Genomic DNA, 16569 nt, shown 5'->3' on the forward strand with positions numbered 1-16569 from the left:
CAGTCTGCAATGCAGCCGACTTGATTTGATTTTAAACATTCTTTCGTAATTGGGAGCATGTTCAGAAAGACATATTTCCTAGATGACTTTATGCTGTTTGTCAATCATAAATATTGATATATCTATTAAGAGTTTTACTCTTTGAAGATGAGATTTATTTACAACACTGCTTCACATAAACACTTCACAAAACAAACAGAAGAAGAACAGTATTTTACAAATTATAAATGGCAAATAAGGCCCATGTAAGCCCACATGCATACAGTGTATTAAATGTAACTTGTGTGCATGAAAAGGTGAATCAGATACAGCCACCGTAAATCAGTAGAAAGTGCACCAGTTGCTGCTGTCGCTGGGGGTCAGGCCTCCTGTTATCAGGAGAATAAGGTCCACAAACCACCAGATGCCAAGACCGCCCAGGGTAAGCAGCTTTCCCACCGCAGTCCCAGTGTGTCCGAGACAGAACCGATCGACGCCAAAACATCCCAGGAAAAATGAGTACAGTAGGGTGGTGATGAAGTAGTGTCCTGTGTATCTTAATAAATTAGAGAGGAAAACATTTCCAATGCCTTAATAAGCTGTATAGTTTTAAAAAGGAAAGCAATTGCACCTATGCAAATAAAACTTGTGAACTGATATAGCTCTATTTACTGAAGGACAATCTTAAAGCAATAGTTCACCCAAAAAAGAAAATTCTTTCATTAATTACTCACTCTCATGTTCCAAACCTGTAAGACCTTTATTCGTCTTCGGAACACAAATTAAAATATTTTTGATAAAATCCGAGAGCTTTCTGACCCTCCATAGACAGCAAGATTCCTACCACGTTCAAGGTCAAGAAAGGTACCAAGAACATCGACAAAAAAAAAAAGTCCATGTGACATCAGTGGCTCAACTGTAATTTTATGAAGCTACGACAATACTTTTTGTGCACAAAGAAACCTGAAAATATCTTAATGTGTTTCAAATACAAATAAAGGTCTTATAGGTTTTGAATAACATGAGGGTGAGTAATTAACAACAGAATTTTCATTTTTGGGTGAACTATTCCTTTAAGATTTATACAGCATTATGGATTTATAGACCTTCAGTGAACAGGATCCACAATACTTTACTGCCCTCTTGTGGTAGCAAAATTAAAAATGATGTAACACTTTCTTATGAAGAAGAGATCAAACATCAGGAAATACTTTGTGTAACTGGCTGCCATCTTATGTTAGTGATGTTAGCAATTTAATTTTCTATGACCTTTCTAGTCAGATGTGATTACTGAATAAGGATTTTTAAGACCAGTTCACTCAATAATTGTTCAGACCATTTTGTAAACCAGTTTTATCAACATTTGTATGGCTAGCAGTCACATTTTACTCTACACAGGAAAAATAACTACCTGATGAAATACTTTATGTCTGATCATAACTAGAAATACATATATTCATTATACAGAGTGTTTTCACAACGTGCAGCAATCGGCCGTATTGGTGGCGCGGAATGTAAACAATGCCACTGAACTGAATGAAACTTGCATATTTTGCTGATTTTTGCTGCTGAAAATGGTAAATTTTCAGTTTTGGGCTGTACAAATCGATTGGACAGGGAAAAACATTTGGAGTATTATAGACTGCCAAAAGTTTTAACAAATCAACAAATCAAGGGGAAGAGTGAAAAAAAAACTGTCTGAGGGACAAAAGGTGTTTGTGGTTGGCCAACTGAACCAGGATTTCCAGAGCAAGAATCTTGACAACATTTGTGTTTGTTCTTATCAATTCAAGTCAGGTAGGTGAAATATTAGGCTATATACACCATCATTGGTCTGGTTAAGCCAGACAAAATTTCAAAATAAGCCATTTAGAGAGTAAACTGAAAATCTCAGATGCCATATCAGCTCAGAGAGAAGTTTATTTTTCAAAAATAAAAATAAAAGTGTAAATAAAGTGCCTGATGTGTATTTAATAGGGCTATAACTGAAATTTGATTTGATGTCCTCACGTTGATGAGGCACGTTGATTGCAAACCTAGACCTTCAAGGACACCTTTATTGATCAGCAGGTTCAATACAGTTATTGGTCAAAATTAAAATAAACCTCAAATCGTTGTTTTATAATGCACTACAACACACTGAGCTTGAATAGTACCTGCCACTTTTTGCGCCAAAATAATACTAGCATCTAACACTAGTTGCAATCTAGGTGCAAATAGCATCTAACTGCTTTTTTCACTTAGTGTACATAGCATTAACGCAATTTAACGTGCAGATAGCCTCGGTCTAATTTTATATATTAAATGATCCATTTTATATTTCTACATTATGTTGTGTTTCGCTTACTTGATGCATGGCTCATTGCCTCTGAGAAACTCCCGTGGTCCAGCACACTCTATGCCATCCAGTGCCGTGCATAACACCTGGGTATGGTTCACATCTTTGTACACTTGACCGCCAAACTACAACAAAATTTCAATTTTAAGTTTTTATCTTGGTTACACTTATATAAACATTGTTTACTGGTGCAACATATCATTCCAAAAACTGTTCTTGCCTTTACACATCCATAGCCCAGTTCCTGAAAGGCAGAGACATTTCCTCCGTGATCAACCGGATCTTGACAGAATATGAATTCCTCTGGTCTAAAAAAGACAAGAGCATGAACTACCATCAGGTAACTATAACAGTGACCTTTGGATTTTAGGTCATTGTTTTACATGAAACAGACCGCATGCAATATACACCATCACAAAATTTGTAATAGTTTTACTGGTTATATTCGAACTTGTATTGGTTTTAATGGAAACTGTAATATACCCGGTGGGTTTTTGATTGGTAATTGGTCACCTTGGTATTGGTGGCTTGTTAAAACCACTAAATCCTAATAGAATACGTCCGAAAACACTACAAATAAACATTTTTAATGGTTTCAATTTGGTAAAGGTTGATTGCTTGTAATGGTATTTGTACTGGAAACCATTAGACTTTCTGTGATGGTTTCAATTGTTTTGTTGTTGTTTTATCAGCAGGGATGAGATGTTTACTTACAGGTATCGACAGAGGACGACAGGTGATGGAGGGCTGTACTCATACTGCTCCGTGTGATTTGATGTTTCAGTAGGTATAACAGCCTCCGTCACATTTTCTTCTGGTTGTTGTTCGCTGGTCACAACTGTTTTGCTGGTCGTTACTCTGTTTCCGGGTGGCTCGGTTGAGTTTTGCGAGTGAATCCCTTCTAGACACTGTAAAAGCAGCACTGTGAAGAGCAGCAAAAACTGTCCGCATAATAAAATATAGTTGACTGAAATCTGCGGCATGATTTCTGAACAGCAGTTAGGCTGAACGGCTAAATAATCTTCCAGCTAATGAACGCGACAGCAGCTACGTAGCGGAGATTTTGCCAGTTGCATCTGTAAATGCCTGCTGACATATTACTGGCGGTTTTATTTCGTAATATGCTATTTAAGTACCATATTGTGGCCGAGAATGTACCATATTATTCTGCTACCAGTAAACACAAGCTAAAACTGAACTGTACAGCAGACAACATAGGCGGCGCGTTATGATGACGTTATTTTGTGTAGCATTACGTCATTTCATATTTATTTTCCAGTGCTCTTTTACATCAAGAAATACGTTGATATGCTATGAGTAAAAGTAATGTAATGTAATGTAATGGGATAATCATTGTTGACTCTTTTCATGTATTTGACTTAATACTATACTATTACGTTTAAAATATATTTTAATATATTTTATGGATTATTTGGCATACTGTATTTTTCAGTAGCCCAACAGTTCTGGATTCATCATACGGTCATGGGTGACCTCTTGTGGTGAAATAATGAGCGTCATAGAGGTGCAGATTTTGGCCATATGAAAAAGGTTTGAGGTAGTTTGTTGTATGTAAATAATGTAAATATGTACACTACCAGTTAAAAGCTTTTGAACAGTAAGATTTTTAATATATTTTTAAATTCCCTTCTGCTCACTAAGCCTGCATTTATTTGATCCAAAGAACAGCAAAAACAGTACAATTTTGAAATATTTTTACTATTTAAAATAGCAGTTTTTTTATTTTATTATATTTTAAAATGTAATTAATGCCTGTGATTTCAAAGCTGAATTTTTAGCATCATTACCCCAGTCACACAATCCTTCAGAAATCATTCTAATATTCCGATTTGCTGCTTAAAAATATTATGTTGAAAACATCTGAGTAGATTTCAGGTTTCTTTGATGAATAGAAAGTTCAGAATAACAGAATTTATCTAAAATAGAAAAGTATAATTGTAAATGTCTTTATCGTCACGTTTGATCAATTTAAAGAATCCTTGCTAAATAAAAGTATAATAAAAGTATTAATTTCTATGAATTAAATATACTGACTTCAAGCTTTTGAACGCTATAGTGTATAATGTTAAAAAAAAATGTACTTTGAATCAAATAAACGCAGGCTTGGTAAGCAGAAGAGACTTCTTGAAAAATATATGGTGGTGTATATATTTATGAACCTAATTTTAGGTTACAAAGTCCAAATTCATTTTACCTGATCTTCAGAGAAAAGAAATCATGAGGAATATGTTACAATAATAATAGTAAGATAGGAATAAAATAAGAAGAATAAAAGAAAATTTTAATTATAGGTTGACTGAAACAATATTGCTACAACTGTTAGATATTGCTACAGTCATATGACTACATTCAACAGTACAGAAAACAAAGAGAAAAACAGACAAATGGTATGAAATTTATTTAATGGTTGCTCTGCAACTTCATTTTATGCATTTTTCAAACTTTTACACAGCAGATAAAGACTAAAGAATAAATAGTATATATTAATTTTTAATCCAAATCTTCAATAGATACATAGACTTGAGACATACCATAATGCACATCATTATTGCTGAACTTGTTTTTGCTCCTGTACAGACATCTCTAGAGATCCTGGCACGGTGTGTTTTGATCCTGATTAGGTTTTGATCTATACTCAGTTGATCCAGGAGTTGTAATACCAGCATGCTCATTTGTTTCAGTTTCACCATACGGTATAAATACTGAGGTTTGTGGCATTTTTCGGCCATGCATCCACATTGGCACTGGGTAGGGTCTGTATCGGGATCGGTAGCTAACGTTAAAAATAGGGGGGCCTTGAACCTGGTATGATACAGCGGAAGAGGTGGCAGCAGATGTGGTCAAGTAACTCTGTGGATAAGATGAGACACTTCCATGGGCTGAGACAAGCACACCCTGTGAAAATCACATCAAATCATTATTTTTTTTAATCAAATTATTGCATGCAAGTTAAAGGCAATAGAATCACACGACATATTTTGTTTACAATGTTTTGTCTTTTTATATTTTTGTACATTATTATATATTCTTGTATTTTATTTTTAGTCCATGAACTATCAGCCTACCTGAGAAGTTGTTCTGTGCTGCTGAAAATCAGGCATGCCAATAAGTCTTCGTTGTGAGGATGAGACTGAAGTGGTGTAACCTTGACCCTCCCCTTCATTTGACCTTCTAGATAACCAAGAACCAGTTGCTTCAGATGCCAAAAGCGGAAGTGTTCCAACATAATTAAACTGGCATAAATTTGACAAGACATGTGGCGGCACACACAGAGAATTAATTAGGCCTGGAGTGGGGATGTAATAGTGCCGAGTGTGCGAACCCTTCTGAGAAACATCAGTCACATCATCTGCAAAATTGTGTTGTTCAGCATGTTTTTTATCCAAGGATAAATGGTCGGTACCCTCTTCACCATGCTTTTCTTTGCTGTTGACCCTTATGTTCTTTTCTCCTTGTATCTCCTCTTTCGAATCGTCCTTGGAGTCCTGCACCGTTGTTGAGATTTCTGTGGGATTTTGCTCATCTTGAGAAAATGAATGCTTTCCATTGTCATCCTTCTCATCTCCATATCCATCAGTGTCACTCTCATTCGTATCTGTAGAATAAATATATCATAAATGTGACTCTGGACCACAAAACCAATTGTAAGTAGCACAGAGATTTTTCTTTTATGCCAAAATCATTTGGATATTAAGTAGAGATCATGGTCCATGAAGATATTTTGTAAATTTCCTACCGTAAACATATCAAAACTTAATTTTTCGATTAGTAATATGCATTGCTAGGAACTTCATTTGGACAACTTTAAAGGCGATTTTCTCAATATTTGGATTTTTTTGCTCCCTTAGATTCCAGATTATCAAATAGTTGTATATCGGCCATATAACAAATCATACATCATTGGAAAGCTTAATTATTCCGATTATTTTAGAAATGTAACCCTTATGACTGGTTTTGTTGTCCAGGGTCAAGTAAGTATAAAATTGTTTACAATAACCAACCGTTTAACATCTATTATAAATTATTAAAAGGTATAAATATATATTTAGTATAAATCCCAAACGAACACCTGTTGAAGTTGATGTAACGACATTCGTTTCTTGAATTAGAGGATTTGATGAACTTTGGTCAAAAGACGAGTCGTCTGTGAACACATTGGCTTTTTTCGGTGCCACATCACACCTCTGATGCAACATCTGTTTCCTAATTATCAAAAAAAATACATATGTCAGTGGATATCAAAAAAAATTCAGACAGTGCTGATCTAAAGACCATTGAAAATCTTGAGATTTTTAAATCTAATTTAAACCTGGAAATAAAAAAAACAAGCATGATATAAATAAGAACACAAAGAAATATGATGTAAAGAAGAAGGATTTTGCATAAATCAAGTACATTTGTGATATTCATCATGTAAACTAATTTTTTTCCCAAAGGTTAGATTTGCTAAGTACAATGCACTCTTTGGATCAAAAATCATGCTGGAGAATATGATCATCAGGTTTTACACAAGTTTGTGTTCTTGCAGCTAGTACTGCTGTCATTAATATTAATTTCAGAGTCTGTCCTCTTTTATTTTAATGTTATTCAGTTCAACTTTTCACTTCAGTATGCTGATAATATTATAAATATTATAAAACGTGTTCTGAAAAATAAATAAATAAAAGGCAAAATAGATGCATTTTAGAAGTGGCCATTAAACATAATTTATAGGCATAAATCTGAAAGAAAAAAATATACCTTTTCTCTCGTCTCCCATTTCCGGTATCTCGGAATCCTTTCGCAAATGGGTTATTATCGATTTTCAGCTGAGTTATCTGTAAAGGCATGGTTAACATGTCAGTAAAGATACCACATTTCTTAAGTGTATAAAAATTGTTTACAACTTTATTAGGCTAATATGTGACCTTGGACCACAAAACCAGTTCAAATTGAGATTTATTCAACATCTGAAAGCTTTCCATTGATGTACGGTTTGTTAGGATAGGACAATATCTGGCAATATTTTGACTTTTTGAAAATCAGGAATCTGAGGGTGCAAAAAAATTCTAAATATTGAGAAAATCGCCTGGTAAGTTGTCCAAATTAAGTTCTTAGCAATACATGTTACTAATCAAAAATTAAGTTTTGATATATTTACAGTAGTAACTTTACAAAACATTTTCATGGAACATGATATTTACTTAATATCCTAATGATTATTTTGGCTATTGTTACAAATAAACCCGTGCTGCTGAAGACTGGTTTTGTGGTCCAGGGTCACAAATGTGGTTTGGGACACCAATAAAACGTTTAAATGTAACCTTTTCGTTCTGGTACGCCGTCACAGCGATAAATTCTGTCTCAGGAAACACGTAGGTTTTGAACGTGCTGTAAGGAAGCTTGAGGATGTCGTTGGCTCGAACGATATGAAACCTCGGCTGATATTTGTGCATGGAGTTTAATATGGTCTGCAAAACAAAAATCATATAATTTTGCTTAATTATTTCTTTTTTGTGTGCAACATTTCTTTTCAAATTCCACAAAATTACTTTTAGCACAGAAATAAAATGAGCTGCGCTATAGGCAACTTGTTGCATGTTGCGTATAGCGCTTGTTAACTTCTACACTTGCTTGGTGACAAAACCAAAATTATTCTTGAGGAATGAATCGCATCGGCGATATTAAATACTCACAAACCCATGTTTGTCAGATATATTGTTCGTCAGTTTGAGTTTATGAAAGGTCACAGCTTTGGACATCCATTGCTCCCCGGTAGCAGGACTGTCTGGGTGGATGTACATTCGCTTGGGCATTTCTGGATCGGCCTTTCCAGCCACTATCCATCGAGAGTTGTTAAACTTGTATCTGTAGTCATCAGCCGCGACTATATCCATAAGCAGGATGTACCTCGCCTTTCTGTCCAAGCCGCTGCAGCGCACTTTGAATGCTGGAAACATGCGCCTCGAAGAAGCAAAACACGTTTCACTTGTTTACAAGTGTTCCAAGTCAAAATACACAGAGAAATAAATAGCATGAACAGTAGCTTCTTACCTTCCAGACTTTGTTATGACCATCTCCGTGCCGCTTCTGTGAAACTGCCCCCACAGTTCCCTGCCTTCCAGGTGAACCACGGGGTCATCCTCAGGTGCCAGTCCGCGGTCTCTCGTCTCCACAGAGAGGTGCGCGGGAGACGCGGCTTCTTTGAGTGCCAAACGAAGCGAGTTATGGAGCACGTTCGCAAACTGCTGTTTCCCGAACCCAACAGGGAAAAGCTGGGACTGCTGTCCAAGCATCGAACTAATAGTGAGGTCAGTGGGACTGGCCGGTATAAAGTGGTGATAAGCCATTCTCTCAACTTGCGCTGCTTTGTGGGTTTATTTCATCACGTCATCGTCAGTAACCATCCTCACAGTGTAGGTAGCCTAATAGCTCCTCTCTGAAGTCTTCAGCATTCACTTCTTATGTGGACTCAAGTCTATCAGAAATTCTAGACAGTTTGTCAAAATGAATCTCGCGGTTTTGAGTGAGTCATCCATTCTCATGCTTTCATGGCTTTGTCCTGTTGAGTGAAAAACCCAACTGCAGAGACCGTAAAGGTTGGTTTATGGGGTCTCGTGTGCACAGATGATGAACCCTAGGGACCTTATGCCGGATCTCCACACAGCGTGGTGGTTTGTTGTCGGGACGGGTCAGTCAGGGGGTTCTGATTGGCTCCGTAGACACATCCAAACCAATTGTGCTTCATAAGGGCGTGGTTAATCGATTTTATAAAGAATCAACTGCAACAAAGTGATTTGATACAAACGGAGCGTCAGCTGTCTAGATTTTAGTGTTGCTCATGCTTGTGAATAAAGTAAAGAAAGTAGGGCAGACTGGGGCTAGCTGTCACTAACTATAAGGCTGTGAATCAAAGGCCAATTACACAGAATAATTTGTGTATTCAAAACGCTTTTTATAATTTTTTTTTTTTTAATTCTGAGACCTAAACGAAATTTATCTTATATTTTCCATATATTAAAAAATGAATAAATTAACTAAAATGCAGACTTTAGCAATAATAATAATTATTATTATTATTATTTATTTAATTGCAGTATAAACAAAGATTTTATATTTTGTATGTTACCATTTACATTTTGCTTTGTTTCATGATTCATGAATTGTTATTTTGTGTCATCATTGTTTAATTTTTCTGAAAATTCTAAAACAGGTTGTTAAATGGTGGGTTCCATTGTGACAACTTACCCCATGCAACACAGAAATTGACATTTAGAAATAAACATGCTTTTAAAAATATTCACTGACGTTTTTCTGATGTTAATGTACACTACCAGTCAAATGTTTTTGAACAGTAAGATTTATAATGTTTTTAAAGAAGTCTCTTCTGCTCACCAAGCCTGTAAAATGTGAAATATTTTTACTATTTAAAATAACAGTTTTCTATTTAAATATATTTTATTCATGTGATTTCAAAGCTAAATTTTAGCATCAATACTCCAGTCACATGATCCTTCAAAAATTATTATTATAATATCCTGCTCAGGTTTCTTTGATGAATAGAAAGTTCAGAAGAACAGCATTTATCTGAAACAGAAATCTTTTGTAACATAAATGTCTTTACCATCCCTTTTGATCAATTCAAAGCATCCTTGCTAAATAAAAGTATTAATTTCTGTCATTTCTTTCACAAAAAAAATACTGACTCCAAGCTTTTGAATGGTATAGTGTATAATGTTACAAAATGTTTTTTATTTCAGATAAATGCTGATCTTTGGAGCTTTCTATTCATCAAAGAATCCTGACAAAAAGTACTTGACTGTTTTAAATATTAATGATAATAATAATAAATGTTTCTTGAACAGCAAATCGGCCTATTAGAATGATTTCTTAAGGATCAAGTGACACTGAAGACTGGAGTAATGATGAGGAAAATTTAGCTTTGATCACAGGAATAAACTACATTTTAAAATATATTCAAATAGAAAGAAGTTATTTTAAACAAAAATATTTCACAATATTACTGCTCTTGCTGTATTTTGGATCAAATAAATGCAGGCTTGGTGATCAATAGATAATTTCTTTAAAAAAATTTCTTTAAAACCTTACTGTTCAAAAACTTTTCACTAGAAGTGTATATTAACCCTTTCATGCATGGTGTCCACATATGTGGACAGTTAATTTAACTCAATTTAGTGTTCATTAATTATGGTAATATTCTCCAAACCACTTCAGGGCAGTTTCAGTAGATGGACAACAATATTGTAACAGTGGCTACTATCTTGCATTCCAAATATTCATTGGTTTATGACATCATTAATCCAAGATGGCTGACAGAGATAGCAATGTGCTAAATGCCCCAGCCATATCTGTGAAAAACTTTTATACAAGGAGGTCAATTTGAGATCAAAAAAGTATCAGTGTGTAGTATTTTATAAACTAAAATTTAGAGTAAAATGTAGTTTTTATTCACCAAAAACCAACTGTCCATGTATGTGGACGTCATGCAACAGAGGAGTCAGATTGCATAAAGTCTGATTTCTGTAATCTGCTAGTATATCTATTCTATTTTTTCCAAAGATGTTATAAGTTGTCTTATATTGTAATAAAACAGACATTTAACAAATATATCAACATAAATAACCATTTAAAATGAATTATTACAGTATTAAATTGCAACTTTACACATATATATGGAGACAAATTTGCATTTTGCCTGCCAAACAGGTACAGCATAGGTCAAGGAGTCAGTACAGAAAAATAGAAAATGTCTCAGATGACAGTGGAAGTAAGACAAAGATGAAATTATAATAAATTCTTACAACCATCAGTTTTGAATTAGATTTTTATATTGCTAATAGGTTTCTGCATACATGTAACTACTGTTATTGTTCTTACAATATGTGTTTTATTGTTATTATATTGTAATATTATTGTTTTTAATAACTGAGCTGATATAAATAGCATAACATGCCATTAAAAAAAAAACACAATATTCCATATTGTCAGCTGTGGCTTTATGTCCCATTTTACTCCTTTGTTGCATGGTGTCCACATACGTGGACAGTTAAATAATTTTTTTATAAAAATGAAAATGGATTTCAATTTTAGCATCATATTAAAGTACTAAAAATAATCATAAAAAAATCTAGATAATGTTTTTCAGAATTCATGCATGAAAGGGTTAAATGTGGTCATGTACTAATGTCAGTATACTCTCTGTGGAAAAAAACAGCGTGACATAAAAAATATCACCCTATGCTGATGCTCTTTTTAGGACTGTGACATTAAATTACCCCTCCCACTCACCTCCCACACGACCTCCCATAATCAATCTCACATCTCTAATCTAGATGCTTGATACAAAAGCACCGAACAGCACATCCACAAAATACAGTTCAACATGGGAAACTCTTTCCCTCACACATCAATTCTCATACACAATTTTGAGTGGGTGCCCTTAAATATGCTCCCAGACCCCATCCCGTAATATCATGCTGTGACATGAGTGGAAAATGACTGAGTATTCAACTGATGTATGCTTTTGATTGTCCTGGCTGGATTAGTGAGTGTATTGAGTTACACGTTTTTATTGCAGAAGAGTTTTGGCTGCACATTCCATGACGGCTCAAAAACGCCGCAGTGGACGGAGTGAGACCAGCAGGACACAAGCCACTTGAAACCATCAGTTGTGTTACTTTGTTCTTTTCTTGATGTTTACAATCACATATTGAAAGCTTAACCACTCCTACCAGTCATTTAGATTTCAAGCTTTGATGCTTTTTTTGAAGAATGTGGCCAAATTATCACGGCGCCAATTTGACAGTCCATGTAACGGGGAAGCCCCATAAGACGCTCCATTGCAAGATTTTCAATGAGGGTCTATTTCTGTTTCTGCTCAAGGCATCAACACATTAGCAGTTTTTTTCTTAGCGGGAGGCTAACTGGCGTCACTTTTGTTGTTTAGTGTAAGTATAGTGTAAAATGCCTGACAGCACATTGCTTCAGTATCAGTGCTGGGTTACATGTACTGCCTGACATCTTTAATGCAGGTTCTTTGGTGCCATGTTTTCCTGTCTCATATCTCAGAGAGAAAAAAGTTTTATTATTCCATGTAGTTCAATATTTATATGCTTTTTATTTTCCTATATTTATGATAAACAACAATTAGCCTAGTATATGCTAATGTTTTTGAAAGGAGTCTCTTATACTTACCAAGGCTGCATTTATTAGAAGAAAAATACAGTAAAAACAGACTTATTTTACAGCCATTACTCCAGTCTTTAGTGCCTGATGCTTTAGAAATCATTCTAACATGCTGATTTATATACAGCCAAGCTCGAAATTATTCATACCCCTGGCAAATTCTGACTTAAAGTTACTTTTATTCAACCAGCAAGTTTTCTTTTTGACCGGAAATGACACAGGCTTCTCCCAAAAGATAATAAGACGATGTACAAGAGGCATCATTGTGGAAAAAAATATATATTTCTCAGCTTTTATTTACATTTGAACAAAAAGTGGCATGTCCAAAATTATTGCAAACTGTCACAGTCTATGGGAAAATCCAAAGTTCTATACCATTCCAAATAGTCCAAGCTGTTCTAAAGCATCCTAATTACCCTGATTCATTGGGAATAGCTGTTTTAATCAACTCAACAGGTGAAAAACAGAAGCTCTCTACTGTTTGTTTGTGGACAGTCATGGCTAAGACAAAGGAGCTCACTGAGGACCTGCGGCTGTGCATTGTGGCTGCTCACAAGTCAGGAAAGGGGTATAAGACCATATCTAAATGTTTTGAAGTTCCAGTGGCTACAGTGCAAAGTATTATTAAAAAAATACAAGACGTTCCGCACTGTGGAAAATTTCAGAGGACGTGGTCGGAAGCCAAAAGTGACACCTGTGCTGACCAGGAGGATAGTGAGAGAGGTAAAAAAGAATCCAAGGATCACCACCAAGGCCATCCTGATGAATCTGGGCTCTGCTGGTGGCAACATTACAAGGCATACAGTTCAATGGACACTGCACACCACTTCTCCAAATAAGGTACACAAAAGCCTGTTTGGCCTTTGCAAATGCTCATCTGGACAAAGAAGACGACTTCTGGTCTTCAGTTTTATGGTCAGATGAAACAAAAAATTCAATTGTTTGGCCACAATGATGGCCAAATTCTTAACAACAACATAAGGCAGTCTGCAGAGAAACTTGGCCTTGGGCACCAGTGGACATTTCAGCACGACAATGATCCAAAACACACAGCAAAAGTGGAGAAGAAATGGTTAGCAGACAAAACATTAACATTTTGCAGTGGCCCAGCCAGAGTCCTGACTTAAATCCAATTGAGAATCTGTGGAGGGAGCTAAAGATCAGGGTGATGGCAAGGAGACCCTCCAACCTGAAAGAGTTGGAGCTCATCGCTAAAGATAAATGGGAAAAAATACCAGTGGAGACATGCAAAAAGCTGGTCAGTGGTCAGCAATTATAGGAAGCGTTTGATTGCTGTAATAGCCAATAAAGGCTTTTCTGTTGATTATTGAGAAGGGTATGAATAATTTTGGACATGCCACTTTTTGTTCAAATGTAAATAAAAGATGAGTAATGGGAGAAGGGTATGAATCATTTCGGGACTTGACTGTATATATATATATATATATATATATATATATATATATATACTGACATCTTTTATGCTCACAAGGCTGCATTTATTAGAGAAAACATGCAAGCGAAAACATATTTTGAAATATTATTACAATTTAAAACAACAGTTTTCTATTGTAATATATTTTAAAATATAATTTATTTTTGTGATGGCAAAGCTGAATTTTCAACAGCCATTACTTCATTCTTCAGTGCATGATCCTTTAGAAATCATTTTAACATGCTGAGTTTCTGCTAAAATAAATAAATAATAATTATCAATGTTGAAAGCAGTGCTTAATATTTTTGCGGAAACCATGACTTTTTTTTTTTTTGATGAATATAAAGTTGGGAAAAAAACAGAACAGCATTTATTAAAAATATATTTTTTTAACATTAATATTTTTACTGCCACTTTTGATCAATTTAATCATTTTTTAATGTTTTGGACAGACATCTCTTATGCTTACCAAGGCTGCATTTATTAAAGGAAACTAACAGTAAAAACAAATATATTTTGAAATATAATTACAATTTAAAACAACAGCTATTTTAAAAAGTAACTTATTCCTGTGATGCTAAAGCTGACTTTTCAGCAGCTATTACTTCAATCTTCACTGCATGATCCTTCAGAAATTATTCTATTATGCAGATTTTCTGCTAAAAAAAAAATATATATATATTACCAATGTTGAAAACAGTTGTGGAAACCATTACCTTTTTTTCTGATGAATATTAAGTACAAAAAAAAAAAAACAGCATTGATTTGAAATAGAATTTTTATTAGCAATATCTTTACTGTCACTTTTGATCTGTTTAATTTAAACACTTGAATTGTATCAATATAAGGGTGGTGAAAACTCCCCTCACAGAGATACAGCTTTATTTCAAACATTGCCTACATTCTGAAGCATTTAAAGTATTTCACGCCCTACTCCAGTAATGGACAAATCTGTGAATTTATGATGACGCTGTTCTATGACAGCTTTATGTCCTGTGTTCAGCTGCGCTGCCATGGTGGCTGAAAGTACAGAGAAAGATCCACACACCGGATTATGAGATATATGCCATCTGCGGCCATCCACCACTGATGACCCAATCTTTATTGGACAAGAAGCAACCCTGGCTGTCAATCATCCATACTTCAAAGAGGCAGCAGGCAGAGAGCTGTGGGAGGGAGTGAGTGCTGATGCCAGTCTGATATTTGTGAGAACACTAACAGGCATTGTGTGCAACTTAACACCGAGGATAAATAGTTGCTTTAAACTGTTCCACTACCAGCCGGTACTAACCACCGAGGTGTGGATGGTTGGATGCTAAATTTGAACACAGGATGTTTTGTTTGTAATGTTATAGTTGCATTTATAGCTTTGTGCTATGTTTTAAAATAAAAACAAAATCTTTTACAGCATGAGTAGTCTATTTCATTTTTTTCTGTGTTTGTAGGATAACATTGAGCTCATAAATCTGTTGCTGAAGAGACAACCTGGGATAGAAGGATTTCAATAAAACATTACAACAGTAAAAATAAGTAGCATAATTCATTTTGAACTTGAGACGAACAATTTACAGACGTGAAGGTGAAGGGATTTAGATTTGTGAATATATCCAAGAGGAAAAATAAAGGAAGCAATTACTTAATGTGAGTAATTGGGGTTACTTTCCTTCAGTGAATAAGCAATGAGTGGCCTCAATGTGGCCATCTCTCAAACACCTCAGCTGTTTATTTAGAGGGCCTGTGATGAATAGTCGGCCGCTAACAGACTGGTGTGACTGGACATGTTTGGACTGTGGAGGTGGGAGGAATGTAGTTAAACAGTGGCACTGAGAAGGTGTGAAGAGAGAGAGACACTGAAACAGAGCAGAGGTTCAGAACACGTCATGCTGTCAAATATGGTACTTGTCAGAAACAAAAACAAGACAGGCAGGATTTTTTTAATGATCTACGTTCAAGATTAAGTAAACAGTAGAAATCAGCACATCACTTCAGACAGGTTTTCTGGGAGCAGATCCAGCAGCAGATGAATGAGCACTGAGGGAAATGAAAGTAAATGACTGATTGTCCAATGAGTCTGCAGTCATTAGTGTGATTCATTTTACACCTAATGAAGAACACCTCCTGAAATATTGTTTCATCATACATGCATTAAATACTATTATAAAAGAAATGTTGTTCTTTTGAACTTTCTATTCACTAACAGGACTCTACACTTTATTTCTTTTTAGGATCAAAAATTTGCCTTCCCAATACGAATTGATATTTCACTCCCTTAAAGTGATTTATAGGGAACTTTTGTTTCACCTTTGTAATGGCATTTTTGGCAAAATTATTAAAAGTATGTCATCTTTTATGTAATTTTTTAAGCTAAGAAAAGAAAATAGTAGAATAAGAAGTTACCAGTCAAATGAAATCAGTATAAACAAAATGTATTTGTACTACAGAGGTGGCATAGAAGAACACAAAAGTGCCTTTTAGGTGTATTTTCATATGTTTAATGAGGCTCAGAGGTGGCATCAAATTCATAAATTCATGTTGAGATTAATGTTTTAAATATAACATTTTGAAGACAGAAATATTAAATGATTTAAATAACTGAAAAGACACTAAATCT

The 16569-nt window shown here is 35.0% G+C and overlaps 2 protein-coding genes across 2 annotated transcripts; both read right to left on the reverse strand.

The window, feature by feature from the left end:
- Window positions 1-125: 125 nt before the first annotated feature.
- On the reverse strand, window positions 126-3530 carry tm2d2 (TM2 domain containing 2). The gene is made up of 4 exons (XM_073839986.1): window positions 3032-3530; window positions 2538-2625; window positions 2327-2442; window positions 126-535 (listed from the first exon to the last, which is right to left on the reverse strand). The coding sequence occupies exons 1-4, from the start codon at window positions 3298-3300 to the stop codon at window positions 322-324; spliced, it is 687 nt and encodes a 228-aa protein (XP_073696087.1). The 5' UTR covers window positions 3301-3530; the 3' UTR covers window positions 126-321.
- A 1391-nt stretch (window positions 3531-4921) lies between these two features.
- tbx3b (T-box transcription factor 3b) lies at window positions 4922-8667 on the reverse strand. Its single transcript, XM_073839334.1, has 7 exons — window positions 8372-8667; window positions 8014-8281; window positions 7642-7788; window positions 7079-7155; window positions 6408-6541; window positions 5404-5933; window positions 4922-5233 (listed from the first exon to the last, which is right to left on the reverse strand). Exons 1-7 carry the CDS (start codon window positions 8665-8667, stop codon window positions 4922-4924), a joined length of 1764 nt encoding a protein of 587 aa, XP_073695435.1.
- Between the last annotated feature and the right edge of the window lie 7902 nt (window positions 8668-16569).

The sequence above is a fragment of the Garra rufa genome, chromosome 5 (assembly GCF_049309525.1).
Source record: "Garra rufa chromosome 5, GarRuf1.0, whole genome shotgun sequence".
Taxonomy (NCBI): domain Eukaryota; kingdom Metazoa; phylum Chordata; class Actinopteri; order Cypriniformes; family Cyprinidae; genus Garra; species Garra rufa.

What these genes read in the sequence shown, in the direction of transcription:
- tbx3b (XM_073839334.1), bottom strand. Translation starts at nt 8,667, where the DNA reads ATGGCTTATCACCACTTTATACCGGCCAGTCCCACTGACCTCACTATT. An exon ending in AATGGGAGACGAGAGAAAAG is followed by an intron (nt 6,542 to 7,078) that starts GTATATTTTTTT and finishes TTTGATAATTAG; the next exon opens with GAAACAGATGTTGCATCAGA. An exon ending in AGCACAGAACAACTTCTCAG is followed by an intron (nt 5,234 to 5,403) that starts GTAGGCTGATAG and finishes TGATTTTCACAG; the next exon opens with GGTGTGCTTGTCTCAGCCCA.
- tm2d2 (XM_073839986.1), bottom strand. Translation starts at nt 3,300, where the DNA reads ATGCCGCAGATTTCAGTCAACTATATTTTATTATGCGGACAGTTTTTG. An exon ending in GTCGTCCTCTGTCGATACCT is followed by an intron (nt 2,626 to 3,031) that starts GTAAGTAAACAT and finishes TGTCTTTTTTAG; the next exon opens with ACCAGAGGAATTCATATTCT. An exon ending in TGGGCTATGGATGTGTAAAG is followed by an intron (nt 2,443 to 2,537) that starts GCAAGAACAGTT and finishes ATTTTGTTGTAG; the next exon opens with TTTGGCGGTCAAGTGTACAA.